The 20,763-nt window shown below is 52.3% G+C and overlaps 1 protein-coding gene across 6 annotated transcripts in view; it reads left to right on the forward strand.

Annotated features, from left to right (window-relative positions):
• Positions 1-20,763, forward strand: part of LOC147092832 (EH domain-binding protein 1-like) — a 118,258-nt gene that overhangs the window by 46,633 nt on the left and 50,862 nt on the right. For 4 of the 6 annotated variants that reach the window (XM_085976082.1, XM_085976083.1, XM_085976085.1 and 1 more), the window contains 5 exons: positions 9,690-9,785; positions 12,833-12,886; positions 15,017-15,195; positions 16,523-16,671; positions 19,238-19,273. In XM_085976082.1, coding sequence (XP_085832208.1) covers positions 9,690-9,785; positions 12,833-12,886; positions 15,017-15,195; positions 16,523-16,671; positions 19,238-19,273 — 514 coding nt within the window. Of the gene's footprint in view, positions 1-9,689; positions 9,786-12,832; positions 12,887-15,016; positions 15,196-16,522; positions 16,672-19,237; positions 19,274-20,763 lie in introns of those variants that run through there. The other 2 variants (XM_085976084.1, XM_085976086.1) reach the window with 2 other exon arrangements.

Raw genomic sequence — 20,763 nt, forward strand, 5'->3', positions numbered from 1 at the left:
CAAGAAGTTATCCACCTTGTGTTGTAGGGGTATATCTTCATTACACATTGCCTTGATAGCCTTCTTGAATGTTTGAACAAACCTCTCGGCCAATCCATTAGTGGCTGGATGATATGGGGCGGATGTGTAATGCTTAACACCATTGTTCTTTAAGAACCTCCGGAACTCTTCAGACACAAACTGTGGTCCATTGTCAGAGCAAATCTGTTCAGGCAGCCCATTCCTGGTGAATATGGTTCGTAAGACTGTGATAGTTTTTTCTGTGGTGGTTGAGGACATTTTTATTACCTCTGGCCATTTTGAATGTGCATCCACCGCAATTAAAAACATCGAGTCCATAAAGGGACCAGCAAAATCAATGTGCACCCTTTGCCATGGAGATGAGGGCCACTCCCATGGATGTAGAGGGGCTTGTGGTGGGGCGTTTTGGACCTTCTGGCATCCTGTACAGCTCTTGGTCATCTCTTCGATTTCTCTATCGATTCCCGGCCACCACACAAACGCTCTGGCTAAGTTCTTCATTTTTACCCCTCCCAGATGACCCTCATGAAGCTCATTGAGCACTCTATCCTTCAATTTGGGTGGAATTACTACTCTGGATCCACACATCAAGGTTCCTCTGCACACTGATAGCTGTTCTCTTCTCAGCGAGAATGCTGGCAGCAGTGGTTCGCCATGTGCTGGCCATCCCTTCACCATTAAATCATAGACCCAGGAGAGTGTCGGGTCATTTCGTGTTTCCTTTTCTATGTTTGCATTCGTCACAGGGAGACATTCGACTATAGTCGAGTGGAATAACTCCACTGGATCCACTGCCAGTTCTTCTTCCACCGTCGGCAACGGTAGGCGCGACAATCCATCAGCATTCCCATGCTGTTTAGTTCCTTTGTACTCGATGTCATATTGGTGTGCCCCTAGGAAAAGGGACCACCTCTGTAGCCGTTGTGCCGTCATTATCGGTATGCCCTTCTGAGGGTTGAAAATGGAGACGAGAGGTTGATGATCAGTTAGTAGAGTAAATTTCTGACCGTGCAGGTAGTGATTGAACTTCTTCACCCCCCACACCAGGCTGAGGGCCTCTCTGTCAATCTGGGCATAGTTACGCTCGGCTGAAGTTAACGAGCATGACGCAAAAGCTATCGGCCTCTCTGAACCATCAAGGAATTTATGTGACAGTACCGCCCCAATGCCGTAGGGAGACGCATCACACGTCAGTCTTATCGGTAGTGATGGGTTGTAGTGAGCCAATACTTCTCTTGAAGTGATTTGGTCCTTACTCTTCCGAAAGGCCCGCTTGCATTCATCGCTCCATTTCCATGCTACTCCCGTTCGTAGTAGGGCGTTCAGTGGATGCAGAATTGTGGACAAATTCGGCAAAAACTTATGGTAGTAATTCACCAATCTGAGGAATGACCTCAGTTGCAACACATTTTCAGGCGCTGGAGCCTTAACTACCGCTTCAATTTTGTCAGGGGACTTATGCAACCCCTCTTCATCAATCACGTGGCCACAATACGATATCTGTTTCTTAAAAAACTCGCACTTGGGGCGATTGGCTCGTAGCCCATGTTCACGTAGTCTAGTGAGCACCTGCTCTAGGTTGGCAAGGTGTTCACTGTCATCTTCACCTGTCACTAGGATGTCGTCCAAGTAACACTGAGTCCCCGGAATCCCTTGCAGGACTTGTTCCATCGCTCTTTGCCATATCGCCGGAGCTGATGCTACTCCGAATACCAGTCGATTATACTGGTAAAGACCTTTGTGAGTGTTTATCGTGAGATACTTCCTAGAGGATTCTTCAACCTCCATCTGCAAATATGCTTGTGCTAGGTCAATTTTTGTAAAACGCTTCCCTCCAGATAGTGAGGCGAAGATATCTTCTATCTTTGGAAGAGGATATTGTACTGTGTGAAGGACTGGGTTCACCGTCACCTTGAAGTCTCCACAGATGCGAACCTTCCTTGGCTCCTCAGACTTATTGTTTAACGTTTTCTTCATGACCGGAACGATGGGTGTTGCCCACTCGCTCCAGTCTACCTTAGATAACACGCCTGCATTCTCCAGATTCTCCAGCTCTGCCTCGACGGCTGGGCGAATTGCATATGGTACCGGTCTTGCTTTGAAAAACTTGGGAATTGCATTCTCCTCTATTTTTATCGAGGCGGTTACGCCTTTAAGAGTGCCCAGTTCTTGTTGAAATACCTCTTTGGCGTCAGCTAAGATTGTTGACAATCGTCCAGGAGTGACGTCGTCATCCTTTTTACCAGCCACCGTCAGTGCCTGAATGGAGTGCCAGTCTAAACTTATCCTTCTGATCCATTCACGTCCCAATAACGGTGGTCCACCATCTTGCAGAATGTAGAGATACAATTTCCGTATTTTCTTGCCGTTGTATTCGACAGGCACCCTTATTTTTCCTCTGGGGTATACTTTTTGCCCCGTATACATCCTTAAGACAATGGATGTCTCTCTCAAGGGTATGTGTGAGAATAGCCGCTCGTAGTCTCGTCGATTCATGACGGTTAGAGCTGATCCTGTATCCAATTCCATTTTGACTTGAGACCCTGCTATCGTGAGGGTGACCCAAATAGTTCGGTGATCCTCTTTTGCGATTACGTTGTGAAGTTTGAGACAGCTTAGTCTCTTGTTCCCGGATTCACTATCGCTCATCTGGTCTTCGGAAGTACTGTCCGTCATCTTTTGTACTTTCCTGTACGGTTCCTTAGTAGCCTTTTTGTTGTCGTTGGTCTTCTTCCCAGACCTGCAAATTCGTGCAATGTGTCCCATCTTTCCGCATTGCCTGCATATTTTGTCCTTGGACCAGCAGTCCTTCTGGTCATGGTTTGTTCTGCTGCAGCGATAACATTTTGCAAATCCCCGTGTCATTTCGTGGGTGCCGTATTCCTGTGACTTTTGTTGTATTTCCGCAGCTCCCCTTGCTGCTGCTTCGTACGATACTGCCACGCTGAAAGCCTTATCTAGCGTCAGCTCTTTCTCTGAGAGTAACCTCTTCTGGGTTCCTTCACTCAGGAGTCCACAGACAAATTTGTCCTGTAAGGTATCTGCCAGTCCTGCTCCGAACTGGCAGTGCTTTGATAGCTTGCGTAGTTCCGTAAGGTAATCAGCATTGCTCTCATTTTTATGCTGATTTCTCCTGTGGAATTTAAATCTTTCTGCTATCAGCAGCGGTGTAGGATTTAGGTGTTCCTGTAGAATAGCAACAATTTCGTTAAAACTCTTCGCCTTCGGTTTGGCTGGAGTAATCAGGTCCCGCAATAGGCCGTACGTTCTTGCGCCCATTAAATTTAGCAATACCGATGCCTTTTTCTCATCGGCTATTTCGTTTGCCTCGCAATATACCTCGACTCTTTCCACATACGTGGTCCAGTCCTCTATTGCATTATCGAAGGCAGTGGTATCGCCAGTCTTTGGCATCTTGAAAATCTAAGATGGCACCTCCCGCGCTTTGCCTTCGTTCCTGATGGGTCAAAATGGCGCCTCCCGCGCCTTTCCTTCTTCCCCGCCGAGTTAAGATGGCGCCTCCCGCGCTTTCCCGCCGCTGCCGCAGCTGCCAACGCTGTTGCTGGCGATTTATATTTATTTTACTATCCTGTAATGGCGACGCCCTATGGTCTTCGCGCCTCCCCGATCGCTGCTGCCAACGCAGCTCTTCGCGGTATTTTTATTTTTCTATCGCGCTTCAATATTTGCTCCGTTAATTGAAGAACCGTTCCCGTCATGGAGCGGACCCTCTGGGACACTTCCCTCCCTCTTCTTAGGTCCGAACGCTGCCCGGCTTCGAAGCACCGCCCGCGCCCTGTGTGCTCCACCCTCTCTCTCTCTCTCTCTCTCTTTGATTCCCGACTCGCTGCCCGGCCCCGTTGCAGAGCCACCCGATCGAGCTCTAGCCCGCCGCAGCCCAGGAAGGATCAGTGCACTACCTGCCACCAGCCCGATTAGCTGGGAAGCCACAGACTGAAGAATCAAGCCAGGCTCTCGACAGTCTCTCCTGCACTTTTCAATTCGATGATTTGGAGTATTTTTTCTTTTTTTTTTCCTTTCTTCTGGCTTTGACCTTCAATAACGTCGTCTGAGGTGCTGCCGAGTTGCAGGTAAGTTCATTTCTTACTCGTCGCCAGTATTATGTCCGTGTATAATTGAGACACGGACTGCAGGAGTTGATTATAACAAGTCTTTACTGAATGGAGACAACCTGGAAACTGAAACTACAGAAGCCTGCTAGGGCCTTTTATACAGGGGTGGTCACTGCCGGTACTGCAGTCTGAGACCAGTTATTCCCTTAAAGGTACATACACAACACACACAATACTCAAGGTGTGGTCTCACCAAGGCCCTGTACAACTGCAGCAAGACATCCTTGTTCCTGTACTCGAATCCTCTCGCTACGAAGGCCAACATACCATTTGCCTTCTTAACCGCCTGCTGCACCTGCATACTTACCTTCAGCGACTGGTGCACAAGGACACCCAGATCTCATTGGCAATAGTTTGGGAAAAGGGGAAGTGCATTCAGATAATAATCTCTCTTCCTGTTTTTGCCACCAAAGTGGATAACCTCGCATTTATCCACATATGGCAGATGCAGTATAATCACCCAACCTGTCCAAATCATACTGGAGTTTCTCTGCATCCTCCTCACAGTACACACGCCCACCCAGCTTTGTGTCGTTTGCAAACTTGGAGATATTACATCTAGTTCCCTCGTCTAGATCATTAATATATATTGTGAATAGCTGGGATCCTAGCACCGATCCCTGCGGTAGCCCACTAGTTACTGCCTGCCACTCGGAAAAAGATCCATTTATTCCAACTCTTTGCTTCCTGTCTGCCAACCAGTTCTCTATCCAAGTCAATACCTTGCCCCCAATCCCATGTATTGAGGGAGCATTGCAATGTCGGAGGGGCAGTGCTGAGGGAGTGCCGCACTCTCTGAGGGGCAGTGCTGAGGGAGCGCCGCACTGTCGGGGCAGTACTGAGGGAGCGCCGCACTGTCGGAGGAGCAGTACTGAGGGAGCGCCGCACTGTCGGAGGGGCAGTACTGAGGGAGCGCCGCACTCTCCGAGAGGCAGGCCTGAGGGGCAGTACTGAGGGAGCGCCGCACTGCCGGAGGGGCAGTACTGAGGGAGTGCTGCACTGTCTGAGGTGCCGTCTTTCGGATGAGATGTTAAATCGAGGCCCAGTCTGCCCTCTCGGGTGGATGTAAAAGATCCCACGGCCACTATTGGGAGAAGAGCAGGGGGAGTTCTCCCCGGTGTCCTGGGCCCAATATTTTTCCCTCAATCAACATCACTAAAACAGATGATCTGGTCATTATCACATTGCTGTTTGTGGGAGCTTGCTGTGTGCAAATTGGCTGCTGCGTTTCCTACATTACAACAGTGACCACACTTCAAATGTACTTCATTGGCTGTAAAGCACTTTGGGACGTCCTGAGGTCGTGAAAGGCGCTATAGAAATGCAAGTCTTTCTATCTATGAGGATAGGTTATAAAAACTTGGCTTTTATTCTCTTGTGTATAGAAGATTAAAATGTTAAAAGGGATTTGATAGGGTAGATAGAGGGAAACTATTTCCTCTGGTGGGGAGAAGTCCAGAACAAGGGGGCGTCACCTTAAAATTAGAGCCAGGCCGTTCAGGGGTGATGTCAGGAAGCACTTCTTCACACAAAGGGTGGTGGAAATCGGGAAAACTCTCCCCCCCAAAAGGCTGTGGATGCCAGGGGTCAATTGGAGCTTTCAAGACTGAGATTGCTAGATTTTGGTTGGGTAAGGGTATTAAAGAATGTGGAGCGAAAGCGGGTAGATGGAGTTGAGGTGTAGATCAGCCATGATCTGATAGAATGACTGAACAGCCTCGAGGGGTTGAACGGCCTCCTCCTGTTCCTAATGGTCCTCCAATCAGACCACACCTCGAGCATTGTGTCCCGGTCTGGTGAACGAGACACAAAGGAGAGGTTCCAATCTCGGTGGGGGGACTGGGGGTGGGGGGGAGCAGCGCAGAGAAGTGGCAGAAGGGCCGATCTCGAGGAACAAACTAACTGGAGAAACCTGGGCCATTTAGCCTTGGAAGAAGGAGGCAAGAGAGCACTAAAATGGATGGGCGTTTCAGGAATGATTCTCAAAGTCCATATATTTTGCGTCGAACCCAAGGACAGCCTTTGGGTGAAGTGGGATTCATTGGGCCACAGCACGTGAATATAAGTCAGTCCCCGTTTTAAAGTCACACATTCTACCCTTATTTCTGCCCCCCCCCCACCAATTATAAATTCCCATGTTAACATCTAGAATGGAAAGTGCCTGTGTAAACTTGTCACGCTGTAGTTACACCCTCCCACCACTAGAGGTGCTGCAGCGCCTCCACTGGTGGGAGGGTGAAATGGCGTCGTGGCAAGTTTAAACTCCCATTGGAAACGTGGCCTCAAGTATTTATAATGGAACTTCTAGATACGACTATTCCAACACTCTCCTGGCTGGTCTGCTGCCCCGTGTTCTAACTCGCACCGAGTCCCGTTCACCCATCACCCCCTGAGCTCGCTGACCTACATTGGCTCCTGGTTAAGCAACGCCTCGATTTTAAAATGCTCATCCTTTGTTTTCAAATCCCTCCATGGCCCTCGCCCCCCTCCCTATCTCTGTAGCCTCCTCCAGCCCTACAACCCTCCGAGATCTCTGCGCTCCTCCAATTCCGACCACTTGAGCATCCCCCGATTTTAATCGCTCCACCATTGGTGGCCGTGCCTTCAGCTGCCTGGGCCCTGAGCTCTGGAATTCCCTCCCTAAACCTCTCCGCCTCTCTCTCCTCCTTTAAGACCCTCCATAAAACCGACCTCTTTGACCCAGCTTTTGGTCACCTGCCCTAATATCCACTTAGTGGCTTGGTGTCAAATTTTGTTTGATAGCGCCTTGGGACATTCTACTACGTTAAAGGCGCTATATAAATGCAAATTGTTGGAGCAAGGTTACAGGCAGTCCACTCAGAGTGAGGATCCTTAATGTATCAGGAGGTAGCGAGATCTGTAGGACACGGGCAGTAACTTCACCTCCTGCTACTGGTGTGGAGAGTCCGGGTCGGGCAGCAATTTGAGCAGGTCTGTGAGCACCACAGAGAGGGATTCCATGGTGCTGAGTGTTGGGGAGAAAGGGTCCTGGGATCTGGGAGTGCTCCTGGGAGCAGAGAGCATTCAACGAGCACTCTATGGGTTTGTGAACATTGAGCGAAGTCCTGGGATCGGGTATTGGGATGGGAGACCCCGGGGAGAGGGTACTGGGGGTTTAGCAGACCTGGCGAGGGACTCCGGGGACACTAACCCGTGCTGTCGTAATACAGTGATGGGACGGGGGTCTGTGTCTGTGATTCCCCACACACACACAAGGTGATGGGACAAAGGTCTGTGTCTGGGATTCCCTACATGGTGATGGGACGGGGGTCTGTGTCTGTGATTCGTCCACACACACATTGATGGGACGGGGGTCTGTGTCTGTGATTCCTCCACACACACATTGATGGGACGGGGGTCTGTGTCTGGGATTCCCTACATGGTGATGGGACGGGGGTCTGTGTCTGTGATTCCTCCACACACACATTGATGGGACGGGGGTCTGTGTCTGGGATTCCCTACATGGTGATGGGACGGGGGTCTGTGTCTGTGATTCCTCCACACACACACAGTGATGGGACGGGGGTCTGTGTCTGTGATTCCCCCACACTCACACAGTGATGGGACGGGGGTCTGTGTCTGGGATTCCCTACATGGTGATGGGACCGGGGGTCTGTGTCTGTGATTCCTCCACACACACACAGTGATGGGACGGGGGTCAGTGCCTGTGATTCCCCCACACTCACACAGTGATGGGACGGGGGTCAGTGCCTGTGATTCCTCCACACACACAGTGATGGGACGGGGGTCTGTGTCTGTGATTCCCCCACACTCACACAGTGATGGGACGGGGGTCAGTGCCTGTGATTCCCCCCCACACACACAGTGATGGAACGGGGGTCAGTGTCTGTGATTCCTCCACACACACAGTGATGGGACGGGGGTCTGTGTCTGTGATTCCCCCACACTCACACAGTGATGGGACGGGGGTCAGTGCCTGTGATTCCCCCCCACACACACAGTGGTGGGACAGGGGTCTGTGTCTGTGACTCCCCCACACACAGGTTGATGGGATGGGGGTCTGTGTCTGTGAATCCCCCACACGGTGATGGGACGGGGGTCTGTGTCTGTGATTCCTCCACACACACGATGATGGGACAGGGGTCTGTGTCTGTGATTCCCCCACACCCACACAGTGATGGGACGGGGGTCTGTGTCTGTGATTCCCCCACACACACGGTGATGGGACGGGGGTCTGTGTCTGTGATTCCCCCACACACACACAGTGATGGGACGGGGGTCTGTGTCTGTGATTCCCCCACACACACACAGTGATGGGACGGGGGTCTGTGTCTGTGATTCCCCCACACACACACAGTGATGGGACGGGGGTCTGTGTCTGTGATTCCCCCACACACACGGTGATGGGACGGGGGTCTGTGTCTGTGATTCCCCCACACACACACAGTGATGGGACGTGGGTCTGTGTCTGTGATTCCCCCACACACACACAGTGATGGGACGGGGGTCTGTGTCTGTGATTCCCCCACACACACAGTGATGGGACGGGGGTCTGTGTCGGTGATTCCCCCCCACACACACTATGATGGGACGGGGGTCTGTGTCTGTGACTCCCCCACACACAGGTTGATGGGATGGGGGTCTGTGTCTGTGAATCCCCCACACGGTGATGGGACGGGGGTCTGTGTCTGTGATTCCTCCACACACACGGTGATGGGACAGGGGTCTGTGTCTCTGATTTCCACCCCCCCCCCCCACACGCACAGTGATGGGACGGGGGTCAGTGCCTGTGATTTCCCCACACACACACACGGTCACGGGACGGGGGTCTGTGTCTGTGATTCCCCCACACACACGGTGATGGGATGGGGGTCTGTGTCTGTGATTCCCCCACACACACGGTGATGGGACAGGGGTCTGTGTCTGTGATTCCCCCACACACACACACAGTGATGGGATGGGGGTCTGTGTCTGTGATTCCCCCACACACGGAGCTCCCGATATTAATCAGGTTGCGTGGAGCAGTTGCCAAGTTCAGTCCACAGTCCCAATAGTTCGATTGAATCGCTGTTTAAGAGAGCAGGCTGAGGGGTGACCTGATCGAGGTCTTTAAGATTATGAAGGGGTTCGATAGGGTAGACGTAGAGAAGATGTTTCCACTTGTGGGGGAGACCAGAACTAGGGGCCATCAATATAAGATCGTCACTGATAAATCCAATAGGGAATTCAGGAGAAACTTCTTTACCCAGAGAGTGGTGAGAATGTGGAACTCGCTACCACAGGGAGTGGTTGAGGCAAATAGTGTAGATACATTTAAGGGGAAGCTGGTTAAACACACGAGCGAGAAAGGAATAGAAGGATATGTTGATGGGGTGAGATGAAGAGGGGTGGGAGGAGGCTCGTGTGGAGCACAAACCCCGGCACGGAGCAGTGGGGCCGAATGGCCTGTTTCTGTGCTGCAGACCCGATGTATGTAAGAGAATGTAAACTGGAGTGTTGAGTTTTCCGGAGTGTTTCTTTTAAATAATTCTGATTTTTTTGGATTTCTTGCAGCCTCACAGTTGGCAGCCGGGGATCAAGAACCCTTTCCGCGGGATGGTGGTGTGGCCCGTTCCCGAAAACGTTGACATCTCCGTCACCCTCTACAAGGTACCCAGACAACTGCCGTTTCCCTGCCTGCAGCCTCTGCCCGCTCTCTCTCTCGCCTCTGAGTCTGGAGATCGTGGGTTCGAGCCCCACTCCAGAGACTCAAACCCAAAATCCAGGACGACACTCCCAGTGCAGTACTGAGGGAGCGCCGCACTGTCGGAGGGGCAGTACTGAGGGAGCGCCGCACTGTCGGAGGGGCAGTACTGAGGGAGTGCCGCACTGTCGGAGGGGCAGTACTGAGGGAGCGCCGCACTGTCGGAGGGGCAGTACTGAGGGAGCGCCGCACTGTCGGAGGGGCAGTACTGAGGGAGCGCCGCACTGTCGGAGAGGCAGTACTGAGGGAGCGCCGCACTGTCGGAGGGGCAGTACCGAGGGAGCGCCGCACTGTCGGAGGGGCAGTACTGAGGGAGCGCCGCACTGTCGGAGGGGCAGTACTGAGGGAGCGCCGTACTGTCGGAGGGGCAGTACTGAGGGAGCGCCGCACTGTCGGAGGGGCAGTACTGAGGGAATGCCGCACTGTCGGAGGGGCAGTACTGAGGGAGCGCCGCACTGTCGGAGGGGCAGTACTGAGGGAGCGCCGCACTGTCGGAGGGGCAGTACTGAGGGAGCGCCGTACTGTCGGAGGGGCAGTACTGAGGGAGCGCCGCACTGTCGGAGGGGCAGTACTGAGGGAGCGTCGCACTGTCGGAGGGGCAGTACTGAGGGAGCGCCGCACTGTCGGAGGGGCAGTACTGAGGGAGCGCCGCACTGTCGGAGGGGCAGTACTGAGGGAGCGCCGCACTGTCGGAGGGGCAGTACTGAGGGAGCGCCGCACTGTCGGAGGGGCAGTACTGAGGGAGCGTCGCACTGTCGGAGGGGGAGTACTGGAGGAGCACCGCACTGTCGAAGGCCATCTTTCAGATAAGACGTTAAACCAAGGCCCCCGTCTGCCCTCTCCGGTGCAGGTGAATGATCCCACAGCCACTATTGGAAGAAGAGCAGGGGAGTTCTCCCCGGTGTCCTGGGCCAATATTTACCTCTGAACCAACATCACTTTAAAAAAAAAAACCCAGATGATCTGGTCATTATCACATTGCTGTTTGTGGGAGCTTGCTGTGCACAAATTGGCTGCCACGTTTCCTACATTACAACAGTGACCACACTTCAAAAAGTACTTCTTTGGCTCTAAAGCGCTTTGGAACTTCCGGAGGTCATGAAAGTAGTCACTGTTGTAATGTAGGAAACGCGGCAGCCAATTTGTGCACAGCAAGCTCCCACAAACAGCAATGTGATAATGACCAGATCATCTGGGTTTTTTTTTTTAAGTGATGTTGGTTCAGAGGTAGATATTGGCCCAGGACACCGGGGAGAACTCCCCTGCTCTTCTTCCAATAGTGGCTGTGGGATCTTTTATGTCCACCTGGTTTAACGTCTCATCCGAAAGACGGCACCTCCGACAGTGCAGCGCTCCCTCGGCACTGCCCCTCCGACAGTGCGGCGCTCCCTCGGCACTGCCCCTCCGACAGTGCGGCGCTCCCTCGGCACTGCCCCTCCGACAGTGCGGCGCTCCCTCGGTACTGCCCCTCCGACAGTGCGGCGCTCCCTCGGCACTGCCCTGGGAGTGCTGGCCGGGATTTTGTGCTCAAGTTTCTAAAGTGGGGCTCGAACCCACGACATTCTGACTCTGAGGCGAGGGAGAGAGAGATACCCACTGAGCCCTGGCCGACTCTCCCATCCCCTTTGCATAAAGAGCAGAATTCTGAACTTGGAGCCAAGGAAGTACTTAAAACATGTCCTGAGCACTTTCTCAAAGTGCCTGCTTAACAGATGCCTTTGGCTTGAGATGTTTAGGCGTGTGACTTGCTCCATGTAAACACTGTCAGATGATCACCAGCAATGTTTTAAACCCGCTACTTTTCATCCGTTTCTGCCTTTGCTCAGAGCCTTGCGGTATGTGCAGAATATTTGCTTATAAACAAAGCCAGTGTTTTAGTTTCCATTCTCATCCTGTGTCTCGCTGTGCCAGGAACGTTCATGTGATTGCAGGTGTCCCGCCTCCTTTAAGCACGACTAGCTCTCAATAATATACGCTCTGGTGCCCTTCAGGGTCCAGTTGTCCAGTAGCGGTTCAAGCCCGCACAGTCTAGGAAGGTCCCACGGTCAAACCCAGACCTCCGCTGATTGCACCCAGAACATTTCTGATCCCGCCCCTCCCCCATCCTCCCCTCGCTCAGTTGCATTTGGCAGGAACTGGTAACCTTTCCCCTTATCAGGGAGAGGCTTGCAAAGAACACTGTGGCCCTTCAAACACTCCCAGGACAGGTACGGCACGGGTTAGATACAGAGTAAAGCTCCCTCTACACTGTCCCATCAAACACTCCCAGGGCAGGTACAGCACGGGTTAGATACAGAGTAAAGCTCCCTCTACGCTGTCCCATCAAACACTCCCAGGGCAGGTACAGCACAAGTTAGATACAGAGTAAAGCTCCCTCTACATTGTCCCATCAAACACTCCCCGGGCAGGTACAGTATGGGTTAGATACAGAGTAAAGCTCCCTCTACACTGCACCAACAATGTGCCTCACCCACCCCCAGTAGATTGCCCCCTGCCGCACTAGAGTGACAATGTTCCAATCTCCCAGCCGCCATTACGTGTCCTCTGAGTGAGATCAGTGCTAATGAGTGGGTAATCAGGGGCCGTTAACTGTGGGCCCACGCGCTCTCACGACTGGGCTGTGATAACCCAATGTTGGGCGTGTCCCTTAGCCATCCGATCCAGGGGAATCTCATCCCTTCAGTCTGGGCCTCATTGCTCTCTCAATGTGGATATCACAGAAACCCCACAGTGCAGATAGAGGCCATTTCGGCCCATCGAGCCTGCACCGACACATATCCCACCCGATCCCAGTATCCCCTACACCAACACATATCCCACCCTATCCCCGTAACCCCACATATTTAATCCCCCTAACACTAAGGGTCAATTTATCATAGCCAATCAACCTAACCCGCACATCATTGTAAAGACTGATACGCACGCATAACCCTGATTTGTTGTTGAATTTTAGGATCCCCTTGCTGAGGAATTTGAAGATAAGGAATGGACGTTTGTTATAGAAAACGTAAGTTTGACATTAGCCCATTGTAGAGGTGTTCAAAATGATGAGGGGTTTTGATAGAGTAAATAAGGAGAAACTGTTTCCAGTGGCAGGAGGGTCGGTAACCAGAGGACACGGATTGAAGATAATTGGCAAAAGAACCAGAGGGGGAGATGAGGAGAATTATTTTTTTACGCAGCGAGTTGTTGTGATCTGGAACGCGCTGCCTGAAAGGGCGGTGGAAGCAGATTCAATAGTAACTTTCAAAAGGGGAATTGGATAAATACTTGAAGGGGAAAAATTTGCAGGGCTCTGGGGAACGAGTAGGGGGGCGTGGGACTAATCAGAGAGCCCTTTCAAAGAGCAGGCACAGGCACGATGGGCTGAATGGCCTCCTCCTGTGCGGTATGAGTCTATGAAGGCTGACCAGTTTAGAACTTGCCCACTGAGACACTGGTCCAAAGACTAAAATTGCCACAGATCCCGAACACTGCTCACTGCAACCAAACCGATAAATTAAACGCTTCACGCGCCAACGATGGGTCCAGTACACATCTGCCGCACCTCAAAGTGTCAGGAGTATAAAACAAAGGGCTGGAAAGCCAATAATTTCCTGCTTGATTTCCTGACCGGCGCCTTCTCTCCACTGCCGGAGCCAGGAATTTATAAGCATCCGCCAACCTAAAGAAAAGAAAGACTTACATTTCTACAGCGCCTCTCACGACTCCAGGACGTCCCAAAGCGCTTTACAGCCAACAAAGTACTTTTTGAAGTGTAGTCGCTGTTGTAATGTAGGAAACGCGGCAGCCGTTTTTTCCGCACAGCAAGCTCCCACAAACAGCAATGTGATAATGACCAGATCATCTGTGACATGAATCAGTCATTCATGAAAGAAAGACTTATGAAATAATACTGAGTGGCCTATGGGTGGAGCTGTCCAGGGAGAGTATAAATACTCGGGCACGGGCCCAGCTTGCACAGGACATTCTTAACAGGAACTAGTGAAGGACACAACTAGACCGCCATGTTGTAAAACAGTTGATTAAAGCTTTGTTTAACGCTTAGACCAAGTGCCTAGTAGTTTTCTTGCGTCAATCTGTATTTTAGTGATGTTGGTTGAGGGATAAATATTGGCCCCAGGACACCGGGGAGAACTCCCACCTGCTCTTCTTCGAAATAGTGGCCGTGGGATCTTTTAAGTCCATCCGAGGGAGCAGACGGGGCCTCGGTTTAACGTCTCATCCGAAAGACGGCCTTTCCGACAATGCAGTGCAGGTATTTATTGTCGTTTTGGAGTCATCCACAGGGTGTGGGTCTGGAGTCACGTGTAAACCTAGGAATGACAGGCTCCATTCCCTGAAGGACATTAGTGAACCTGTTCTTCCACTCTGCTGGCCAGCATGCATCCCTCAATCAACATTGCTAAAGGTAGATTAACCAGATATTTATCCGAATGCTGTTTGTGGGATATTGCTGAATGCAAATTGGCTGCCGTGTTTGGCCACATTGTCCGCTTGATCGGCACCCCATCCCCCACCTTAAACATTCACTCCCTCCACCACCGGCGCACCGTGGCTGCAGTGTGGACCATCTACAAGATGCACTGCAGCAACTCGCCAAGGCTTCTTCAGCAGCACCTCCCAAACCCACTACCTCTTCCACCTAGAAGGACAAGGGCAGCAGGCGCATGGGAACACCACCACCTCCAAGTTTCCCTCCAAGTCACACACCATCCCGACTTGGAAGTATATCGGCCGTTCCTTCATCATCGCTGAGACAAAATCCTGGAACTCCCTCCCTAACAGCACTCTGGGAGCACCTTCACCACACGGACTGCAGCGGTTCAAGAAGGCAGCTCACCACCACTTTCTCAAGGGCAACTAGGGATGGGCAATAAATGCTGGGCCTTGCCAGCGACGCCACATCGCAAGAATTAATTAAAAAAATTACAATGACTGCACTTCAGAAATACGTCCTTGGCTGTAAAGCGCTTTGGGACGTCCTGAGGTGTTGAAAGGCGCTATAGAAATGCGAGTTGTTTCTTTAAGGAAAGGTGAAAATAAAAATGAGCTGGGTTGTGTGTGGGTTGAGTTTAGAAACCGTTGTATCCACCTTCCCTCTTTTATTAAAAAAAAAAGCTGTGCATCTCTTCAGGAAACCAAAGGCCATCGAAAGGTGTTGGCGTCTGTTGATGTGAACATGAAGAAGTACACCAGCCCGATGCCCACGGTGACTGACGTCAAGCTCAAGCTCAAACCCCTCTCCGTAAAAGTCGTCTCCGCCACGCTGCAGTTCTCCCTCTCCTGTGTCTTCCTTCGAGAAGGACGGGCAACGTGAGTCTCGGGTTTCTGGGTCCGGCGTGGTTGGGGCATCCCTCGTTCCTCACCGGCATTGGGCTGAGGCGTTCACTCCCAGGTCAACCAGCTGGGGCGGGGGTGGGGGCGGGAGGTCCCTTGGCTCCAGGGGCAGCCCTGCCCCTTGTTTGTCGTACTGGGCAATACTGAGATGACCAAAGAAAGAATGGGTAAAGTGGGGCCTCATCAGGGTGCCTGAAACTAGGGGATCTCTCGCGATGGTGTTCACGGTAAGATGAACCATAAACCACACACTATATTATCTAATAAAGGCGTGAAGGTGGATCTGATTATAAGATGCCTTGTCTCCTTAAGGCCACAACATCTAAATTACTCTACACAGACACACCCCGGAGTCAGTTTGGAACTAATTGCTGTTCACTGTTGTAATGTAGGAAACACAGCAGCCAATTTGCGCACAGCAAGCTCCCACAAACAGCAATGAGATAATCTGTTTTTAGTGATGTTGGTTGAGGTGTAAATATTGGCCCCAGGACACCGGGGAGAACTCCCCCTGCTCTTCTTCCAATAGTGGCCGTGGGATCTTTTACGTCCACCTGAGAGGGCAGGCGGGGCCTTGGCTTAACGTCTCATCTGAAAGACTGCCCCTCCGACAGTGCAGCGCTCCCTCAGTACTGCCCCTCCGACAGTGCAGCGCACCCTCAGTACTGCCCCTCCGACAGTGCGGCGCTCCCTCAGTATCGCCACTCCGACAGTGCGGCGCTCCCTCAGCACTGCCCCTCCGACAGTGCGGCGCTCCCTCAGCACTGCCCCTCCGACAGTGCGGCGCTCCCTCAGCACCGCCCCTCCGACAGTGCGGCGCTCCCTCAGTACCATCCCTTCGACAGTGCGGCGCTGCCTCAGTACTGCCCCTCCGACAGTGCAGCGCTCCCTCAGTACTGCCCCTCCCACAGTGTGGTGCTCCCTCAGTACTGCCCCTCCCACAGTGCGGCGCTCCCTCAGTACTGCCCCTCCGACGGTGCTGCGCTCCCTCAGTACTGGCAGTGGGAGTGTCAGCCTGGATTATGGGCTCAAGTCTCTGGAGTGGGGCTCGAACCCATGATATTCTGACTCGGGCGAGAGTGCTACCCACTGAGCCACGGCTGACACAAGGCAACAGAGGCCAAACGCCTACTGAGCACAATTGGACGCTGCGATGGAGGCGGGTTACTGTAGGAGAGGGACGGGCGAGTGACCCCGATCTTGTGTACCTGATCTTTGACCCCAATCTTGTGTCCGCGGTACTCTTAAATCAACTCGGGTTGTACCTCGCTCTGAGCTCTCCCACCATCCTCCCTCCCCCCAGGGACGAGGACATGCAGAGCCTGGCCAGCCTTATGAGCGTGAAACAGGCCGATATCGGCAACATGGACGACTTTGCTGAGGAGAGTGAGGAGGAGGAGGAGGGGACTGAGAGGAAGGTGTGGCAGGGAGACAAGACCAGCAGGATGAAAGGTGAGCAAGATCCCAGACTGGGGCGACTGCCCGCATTGGACCAAAGTATTCGATTTATCTGTAACTTGCAATCGAGTGTGTTGTCCTCGAGTGTTTGTGTATAGCCCCTTCTCTCCCAGGCTGTTTATTGGGGCACATGTTCTGATTTAGTGGTGGTAGCGGGTATCAGATCGGGCGAGGAGACTTATCACGTCCGAATCACAGCCCACGTCTTCCGTGCATTGAAATTCATAAATGGAGCGCGCTGCTCTACCGCCCCAGACTTGCCCATAAGGTGCCCCCTGCACATGGAGCTGTGCGCCAGGGGAGTTATTTCGCACATTCTACCCCCACAGTACTCTCTGGTTCCATCCGCCTCACCCGCGCCACTCAAAAAAATAACCAAAGCTGGATCACGTGCCCTGTCCCCACCATCACCCGCCCATTACACAAACTAGGGTTGTATTCCCTGGAATTTAGAAGGTTAAAGGGTGATCTGATCGAAGTTTTCAGGATATTAAGGGGAACTGATAGGGTAGAGAGAGAGAAACTATTTCCGCTGGTTGGGGAGTCTAGGACTAGGGGGCAGAGTCTAAAAATTAGAGCCAGACCTTTCAGGAGTGAAGTTAGGAAACACTTCTACACACAAAGGGCGGTAGAAGTTTGGAACTCTCTTCCGCAAACGGCACTTGATGCTAGATCAATTGTTAATTTAAAATCTGAGATTGATAAATTTTTGTTAACCAAAGGTATTAAGGGACATGGGGCAAAGGCGGGTGGATGGAGTTGGGTCACAGATCAGCTATGATCTCACTGAATGGCGGAACAGGCTCGAGGGGCTGAATGGCCTCCTCCTGGCCCTATGTTCCTAATCTTCATTCCGAGACAAACTATGGCACATTGGCCTCTCCCTCGCTGTTGGCCACAAGGAGGTGCCACCAGAGTCTGTAGGCTTGCAACTCGACACTGCGGGAAATGGGGACCCGACCTTGTTGGGACTGGGCTTCTGGGGGCGTTAAGGGCCCTGTTTACCCAAAATAACACTCGATCGTGGTGGGTAGAGCGCTCTGCCTGCTCCTCACCCACCACAACCACAACACAGGGCCGCACAGGACTGGAGAAGACACTGCCGGCCACCTGGCCAGTCCCCACACACTGATACCTCCTGAAGCCCAATCCCTCCAGTAGCTATCCGATCTTCCCCCTCCGGTTTTGTAGTGTCCGAGGATCAATAATACTCAGACTGCAGGAGAACAATAAAACAGGTATTTACTGAACAGAGAGTAATTCAAGACTGAAGTACAGAAGCCTGCTATGGCTTTATATACAGGGGTGGTCACTGCCGGTACTGCAGTATAGAATCAGTTCTTCTCTTAAAGGTACATACACAACAGGTTTCCCCGCGCTTTCTGCCCTCACTGCCTCCCCGAGCAATCAACCTTCAACCTTTCCGAGTCCAGGGGTACTGAGGCCAATTGCAGTGCCCACGTTGGAACCCCAGCTGTGCTCAGAGCAGGGACCGCACCTGGGAGCCTCACAGTCTCGGTATCACGATGCTCAGTGCATTTACTAACTGAACTATCGGGGCAGCCAACTGAGGCGATGGGACTGGGGTTTGGTCTGCATTTTTAATACAACGCCAAGCAACTGGCAGCACGGAGAGCAACAAGGAGCGAGGCGGGGTCTGCGTGGAGGTGCGGCAGTAACTCTCGGGCGGAACTGATCTATCGTCCTGCTCTTGTCTGGACTGGGGGGGGCCTCTTTGCCTGGGCTGGGGGGCCTCTTTGTCTGGACTGGGGGGGGGCCTCCTTGTCTGGACTGGGGGGAGCCTCCTTGTCTGGACTGGGGGGGCCTCCTTGTCTGGACTGGGGGGGGCCTCCTTGTCTGGACTGGGGGGGGCCTCCTTGTCTGGACTGGGGGGGGCCTCCTTGTCTGGACTGGGGGGGGCCTCCTTGTCTGGACTGGGGGGGGCCTCCTTGTCTGGACTGGGGGGGGCCTCCTTGTCTGGACTGGGGGGGGCCGCCTTGTCTGGACTGTCCCAACAGATTCGGGTCCCCATTTCCCACAGTGTCCGAGTTGGAAGCCTACAGAATCAGGTGGCGCCTTCTTGTGGCAAGCAGTGAGGAACAGGCCACCTTGTCTGCAATGGCGGCCACCTTGTCTGCAATGGCGGCCATCTTGTCTGCAATGGCGGCCATCTTAATTGGCCTGAAAGGGGCAGGAGACATGTTACTCCCGCCTTTATGAGCATCGTTCGGTGGGTCCCTGCACTTGTTGCCAGGTTACCATGCAGGCTATTAGTTGGACCTTCATCCAGAATATTATGATCACCCACTCCACTCCTAAGAAGCCTGATGTTGCCCTTGAGCAGGTTGCGACTTGTGATTATGAAGGGCACTGACACTTGCAGTTGATCAGTGCGGCGGAGGGTCCAAACACAAGCTCAAAACCGGGCACTTGGAAATAATAAATATTTGCTGCCTTCAAGGCGGACGGGCTGGGAGACCTTTAACCCTCTGCACTTTCCACTTTGCCGCCTGAACGTCCCCTGTGATTTTCCTGAAAACTCCCTTTCGTTCTGTCGCAGGGTTTAGGTTCCTCTATAGCTTGGACCGGCTGAGAGGTGGGTAAGCCTTTGTGAGGGATCTTGCTTTTGCCTTTGAGTGCCATTAACCCGCATTTGGGCCGGAGGAGCGATCCGGCTCCTGAGCGCGATCCGGTCCGTGTGTTTGAAGTGGCCATGGCCGAGCTTGCTTGCTCCTTGCCGGGTTTGTTCAAAGACCTGGTTGTCCCTAATACCGTATTCACCAGACTACAGGCCCTGTGTAAACTATCCCTAATACCGTATTCACCAGACTACAGGCCTCGTGTAAACTATCCTAATACCGTATTCACCAGACTACAGGCCCCCATGTAAACTATCCCAATACCGTATTCACCAGACTACAGGCCCCGTGTAAACCATCCCAATACCGTATTCACCAGACTACAGGCCCCCATGTAAACTATCCCAATACCATATTCACCAGACTACAGGCCCCCATGTAAACTATCCCAGTACCATATTCACCAGACTACAGGCCCCGTGTAAACCATCCCCAATACCGTATTCACCGGAGTATAGGCCCTGTCCAAACTATCCCAATACTGTAGTCACCAGAGTACAGGCCCCATGTAAACTGTCCCAATAACGTATTCATCACCAGAGTACATGCCCCATCCCAATACCGTATTCACCAGACTACTGGCTCCGTGTAAACCATCCCAATACCATATTCACCAGACTACAGGTCCCCCATCCCAATACCACATTCACCAGACTACAAGCCTGTGTAAACCATCCCAATACCGTATTCACCAGACTACAGGCCCCATGTAAACCATCCCACTACCGTATTCACCAGAGTACAGGCCCCGTGTAAACCATCCCAATACCGTATTCACCAGACGACAGGCCTCGTGGAAACCATCCCCATTACCAAATTCACTGGAGTACAGGCTCCATGTAAACCATACCTATTACCGTATACACTGGAGTACTGCCCCATATAAACTATCCCAATTACCATATTGTGTGGAGTACTGTCCCCAATAAACGATCACTATTACCTTAATCCCTGGAGTACAGCCCCCATATAAACGATCCCTATTACCTTATTCTTAGGAGTACTGACTTTTGTCTAGTTTCATCCCATATTTTCCTAAAGGCACTGGCTTGCTGAGGCTCCAGTCTAAAGCGGCTAGCCTGCCTCACCAAGCCAGCCACCTTTCATGTGAATCTAGACAGCAACTGTGTAGGGCCAGCTATTCAACTATGGGAGCATCACAGCCGAGCATGAGATTCACATACATGCATTTTCCTGCAGTAATCAGTTAATAAGAAGGAACCCTGGCCGGTTTCAGCATCCTCGAGAATAACTAACCAATTACACACAGGCCGATAACAGTCCTGTTGTACAAACAGGATGGAATCTGTTAAACACCAACTCCATTGCCCACGATGCTCCTTGCTTTTCTATTACTCACCTAACATGTAACACCAAGTATGTTGCAAAACAGCCTGCTTGCTGTTAAGAAATTAAGCATGGGGGAAGGAGGAGGGACGGCGGGGGG

The sequence above is a fragment of the Somniosus microcephalus genome, unplaced genomic scaffold, assembly GCF_052327205.1.
Source record: "Somniosus microcephalus isolate GS21.2 unplaced genomic scaffold, FLI_Smic_1.0 unresolved_chr2, whole genome shotgun sequence".
NCBI lineage: Eukaryota > Metazoa > Chordata > Chondrichthyes > Squaliformes > Somniosidae > Somniosus > Somniosus microcephalus.